The sequence below is a fragment of the Dendroctonus ponderosae genome, unplaced genomic scaffold (genome assembly GCF_020466585.1).
Source record: "Dendroctonus ponderosae isolate FM_Combo_2020 unplaced genomic scaffold, Dpon_F_20191213v2 Dpon_F_20191213_1, whole genome shotgun sequence".
NCBI classification, from domain to species: Eukaryota; Metazoa; Arthropoda; class Insecta; order Coleoptera; family Curculionidae; genus Dendroctonus; species Dendroctonus ponderosae.
The window spans coordinates 24,663,581-24,669,247 of record NW_026017110.1 but is presented as its reverse complement, the minus strand read 5'-3'; the positions used below and the strand labels follow the sequence as shown (position 1 = coordinate 24,669,247).

The window sequence follows — 5,667 nt, the reverse complement described above, 5'->3', positions numbered from 1 at the left end:
ATTTCAAGAGATGTTGTAGTTATTTTATGATTCTCCGTTTCTAAAGTAAAAAATTAGTTCTTAACTGCACTATTTTCAATTTAATTGTTTTCCATAACAAAAAGCTGTGCAAAACTGATTACAAAAAATTCTATTGATTAATCAATTCATCCAAGAAAGTGTTTATAAAAAGCATTCTATAAAAGTTGAAAATATGTAATTTCAATTCATCCTTTAGAGTTTATTCGGAAACGATTGTCGTAAAACCTTGGACTCTCCTCAGCATTTTAACTAGTCCCATCAATAAACTGTTTTACGAGCCGGATTTCGGAGAAAAACAATATAAAACTAAATATATTCGGAAAAGGTCTTTTAGATATAAATAATAAACAAAGAGCGCGGATTATAAGTACTGTTCTCGATTGCGAGAAAGAAATAATGCGCTGCAAACGAGCTCGTTTAATTCCTAATCAGGTTCGTCCCAGGTGCGTAATGAAGAACAAAGAATGCCACTCATCCATACTTGATAGTGATTAAAAATTATGTGATTGCGTTTTTAAAATCGTCAGTTAACTTTTTTTAGTGTCTATAGATAGTCTGGCGCTATGACAGCAGAGTTTGAGCATTGAATGGGAACTTTTAAATACCTTTCCTAATCTTTTTAAAAGATGGAGAATTTTTCACACGTGCAAACCCATCCTTTTCATGAGTTTCATGTAGTTACTGTTTTCATTTTAAATTATTCGTGGAACTTTCTGCTGTAGATTTCCTCAGAACATTGTTTAAAATTGGGATAATTTTAGTTGCTTTTTTGGCATATTTGTCTTCCGTGTGCTAATTTAATAGTCATAGTGCTCTAATAATTTGCTGTATTTCTCGGTGAATCTGCTGGATCTTTTGGAGTCAAACTACATTTTTCTTGCCCGTACTACAAACCGCATTCGCACCGATTCCGAACGACGATTATCAACCAGAATGCCTGCTATGTTATTGTCTTATTCCGGAGTGTTAAACATTAAGCAAACAAGTGACGATTATGCTCGTCAGCCTGTTTAATAAGCTATCAACGGACTTTATTGCTTATTTCTTACATTTGAAACTATTTATAAGACGTTGTTTATTTTATCTCGTTTTCAAGCACCTCTACAGGTAAACAGCAAACAACTCTAGTGGTAAAAGCACTTGACGAAATGATTCAAGTTAGTGAAGATCTCCGGGTTTTAATTAAATCTGTTTATCAACGTGATGAACTCTTAAGAGAGCTGCTTTTATATTTTTCGAGTGTATAATTATACAAAAAACCCAAATTGCTTAACATTGTTTAACAGTCAGATTTTTCTTTTGTTAAAAAAACATCACAAGGACAAGGCAATTTTTTTAAGTTCAAAACTACGGCTCCTTAACGGGTTAAAGATAATCTTTCTTCGGGTTCATTCTGAAAGTCATTCTGATGGTCTGATTTCCCTATAAAGATCTATATATAATTGGTAGATGGTACTCAAAAAAATCAGAAGAAAGAAACAGCGAGACAAACAAACTGAAAACAAATCTAATAAAACTGGGAACAAATTTATCTGTTTAGTTTCAATTATCTGATGGTGTCGCCGTAAATTAGCAGTAATCGGCCATTTGCAGAGTTAATTTGTCCACACGTTGCATATTAGTTCTCCCTTCTAATACAGAAAAGCCATAAGTGAGGTATGGGAAGCGGATGCGGCTCCATAACCATAAAGAGGAAGGCGGAGGATTTAATGAGCCAGATGGTCCTGGGGGGCAACAGGAACAATCAGCTAATTAGTCGGAAAATATATCCAGTTTGATGAAACTCAGCGTAATGAGTTTTTCTATTAACAGTTACAGCAAGCAGACGATTTTGCAAGTTTCAATTCAAATCAGTTTTCGTTAAGAGAACCTGTTTTATTTAGAGACTGGGCTTTTTAAATGGACATTAATTTATTGAAGATGTTGGAAAAGGAACCTTGACATCAGGTTGCTTTTCAAAAATCCCTTAATTACCGAATTGAAATTTCCTTTTACTCATTATTTTATCAACTATTCAAAATATGGCTTTTCCAAAGTGCATGCTGCATTAAAAACAGTTCCAACAACACGTTAATGCCATTAAATGCGACTATTTACAATCTCATTTTCCCTGAAATAAAAGCCACACATCGCCTTACATATTTCAGCATTTTCTGCATGGTTTTAACAACAATGTACGGTTGATTTATCGAATTTATCTCATAAGCTAGAGGCTGTTTTTCGCACCTTGAATTATGGCATCAAGTTGAATTTATGCTACAAATCCGATTTGCATAATAATAACAGGAGCGATTTTTCATCCTCATTGTCCTTTAATGTACTTTATATGGATAATTACTATTGATTAAGTGTGCCCAATTAAGGGTGAATTTAATTACTCCATGGCCTTTTATTTTTTAATTAACTTTTGACTGAAAATATGGCCATTTCATATTAATATTCCAATCATTATTATCTACTAACTAATTTTGATTTATTTTCCTGACTGCGTGTAATTGTTATATTTTTTCTTTCCTGGATTTCAGTCAACATGTAAAATACAAATGTTCATTTCGTTTATTTCATATTACGTTTCGGCGAGACAACAGCGCCATCATCAGATTTAAAATTCAAAACAAACTACAATCATTTTAATTGTAAATTGGTGTTTGTAGTTTGTTTTGAATTTTAAATCTGATGAGGGCGCTCTTGTCTCGCCGAAACGTAATATGAAATAAACTATATGAACATTTTTGATTCACATTTTGACTGAAACCTAGGAAAGAAAAAATATCAAAATCTACTAACTAAATTCGATGGTTTATGTCGGTTGAAAATTCTGCAACCGGATTTCAAGCGGACTTCAACTTAGCTCTTTAGATCGAAAAATATCAATCTCTTCAGTAAACGTATTCCTTAAGGATCCTGCTGCTACACATGGACTATATTTCCAATGATTATAATAGTTCAATTTGGGCTGGGCCAAATTCCAAATTACCAGGGGTAAACGTGAACCGATCACATTGAGCTTTAGGCGCAATATGCATGCAGTTAAACGAGCCCTTAAGGCTAAGTACCCAATTACAGGCGGATAACGTTAAAACCCATCGTCTGAGAATTGACGATATTGCTTCATTGTCCAGGTTAAACCGCAACTGTAATATTCTGATTTACGCAATCGAATCTAATAAAATGAAACGTCTCTTGAACACCAGACAATTCTTAAAATAAAGATTTCCCTGATTTTCCCTGTATGTGCATGTTTGTCGATCATCACCTGCAAGAGAATGTTCGCAACAGAAAAACTCTTTCGAACAAGTTCCGATCTCTTAAGGGACCCCAACCCTCGATGACGATCGGTCAAGCAGATTAAGACAAACCCCAGAGGAAGATTTTCTTTTGGGGGAATCGAAAGGCATTTTTCCTTTAAGCGGAGGTTGGAGGATTGGTTTTAGTTAATTGTATCGTGTGGAAATCCTTAATGGACTTATTGAAATCTGAAGCGAAGCATGGAAAAACGAAAGTGGAAGAAAATAAATATAAAAATGAGAAAAGAAGTTGCAAATATGCAAGCAAAAATTTAATTATTTGTCAGTCGATATCAAAGTTAGAAAGGATTACATAAAAATAAAGACATTATTGACTAAATCAGTGGACCTTAAAAACAATTAAAATAGAAAAAAACCGAAAAAGCAAACAGATTCAAACAGTACCGTAACGACATTATATTTATTAAATGGGATCAATCGATAAAAGATAAAAGTTCAAAATTTTTTTAACATCAAGCAAAAACGCAAAAACTTTAATAAGCATTAATTAATTAAAACTAGAAATTGATGGCGCAAAAATAAAAAACTGGTGGGTTTTCCAGCTGGAACTTTCAGACCTTCACAAAAACGTTTCCCAATTACATTTATTGCTTGCAAGCTTACATCTTCAGACGTGTTTCTTTCAAAATTTCACACTGAATAGTCGCCTCTGCCCTGTGAAAAATGCAGACTTTCCAATAAAACACAAATTCTGGCAGATAATTTCATTTTTATTTAATTGCTCTGATATTTACATTCACATTCATTTTTACAGGATCACTAAGAGTATTTATCATTTACTCGAAGTTTCAAATACAAAAATAACCTTCCAAAACTACAAAACGAAACAAAAAAGAAGCATTTTGCTAGTTTAAGTTTACGTTCTCGATTAATCATCGAGTGTTAATTTTTTTGGACTGATTTCTGATGAGTTTTTGTTCACCAGAAGGTAAACACTTTTTTGATTCATGTAAATCTAACTCCGCTAAAACTACTATTTACAAATAAATGTCAAACGAACAATTACACACTAGGATGAATAAATTAACTAGACTTAAACTTATATAACACAGTCAAATTAATAAGGTGATGTCATGAGGGGAAAATATGTACAACAACGTGCAAACAAAGTTCAATTTTTTTGGCAAAAAAAGTAATCCAAGAAATTAAAACGATATTATGTGAAATAAATAGTTCACTTTCTACAAATAAAAACAGCTGGCAAAGATGCGAACCAAAAATATCGAACAATATTTACAAAAAAATCACACAACGTATGTCCATATTTACACTTAATTTATCAATGCACATTGTATACGTATAATTTTGATTTTTTTGTTTCTCTTTTAATACCTCTAATTTAGCTCTAGAACAAAATTTAGTATAGGTAGGAAGACGTAAAATGTTGCTCGCATGTTACATTTTAATGACTAGGATTTTTAATACAAGCACAGGCGTTTAGAACAACAATCTCTTCAGTGAATGGTTCAGAATGGGACATGATTCATTCATTATATTAAGATGTTAAATAAGCATATTAAGATGTCACAATCAAATACATGTGTATTTGAAGTAATCAATATCAATTTCCAAGCTGAACTCAACAATACAATTCTATCTGAGATGATCACGATTTTGGCAACGATAACACGACTCTAAAAGTCCTTATTTAAACAAACAAAAAATTATCTAACTGTATACAATCAAGCACTGTCACGATAGAAGCTGGCACTATGTACAGTCTACACTGACTCGAGGTTTAAGGAGCAAAACTTCAAACTTAGGAACTTGAAAAGTGTTTGATTTCTGTTCACTTCCGCACACTAATTTAGATTTAATATCACTTTGATTGCCGTCAAACCTGGGCGTCAGTCTTCATTCGCGATTCGCATGGAGGATGATGGAACTCTTCAGCTATTCTGGTAGCGTGATCACTTTCCAAGTGGTATTTTGGAAGTGACAGTGAATCTGTTGGCGTTAATACGGTCACTATTGGAGGGTAATCTGCAACAATTGAAAAGGAAATTTTGACAAATTATTTATGGATTTTCTATCACGCTTAAGACGTGCAATTGTGAAGTTTTCCGGAGAAGGTAGTTGATTATATCTTAGCTTTAGGATCTGTGTTTGAGTCAATTCCAAACAAAAAAAATGTGCGGATCATTTCTTGATATGCAATTTTCGCATTTTTGCAGTTGAACTCAGTTCTGGTGTTCAAGATTTTCGTTTAGTGTTGTGATGCTAATAAGGAAAACCTGTGTTATTTTGCAGACCCAAATTTTGAATAATTTTCAATAACAAGAACAAATAATACATTTTTTATAAATTTCAATTTTAATCAAGAAAGTGGATCATTGTC

At 32.9% G+C, this 5,667-nt stretch overlaps 1 protein-coding gene across 1 annotated transcript in view; it reads right to left on the bottom strand.

The window, feature by feature from the left end:
- Positions 1-4,018: 4,018 nt before the first annotated feature.
- Positions 4,019-5,667, bottom strand: part of LOC109539162 — a 95,851-nt gene continuing 94,202 nt past the window's right edge. Inside the window, exon 5 of the mRNA XM_048670610.1 lies at positions 4,019-5,312. Coding sequence (XP_048526567.1) covers positions 5,164-5,312 — 149 coding nt within the window. The 3' untranslated portion in view covers positions 4,019-5,163. The remainder of the gene's footprint in view (positions 5,313-5,667) is intronic.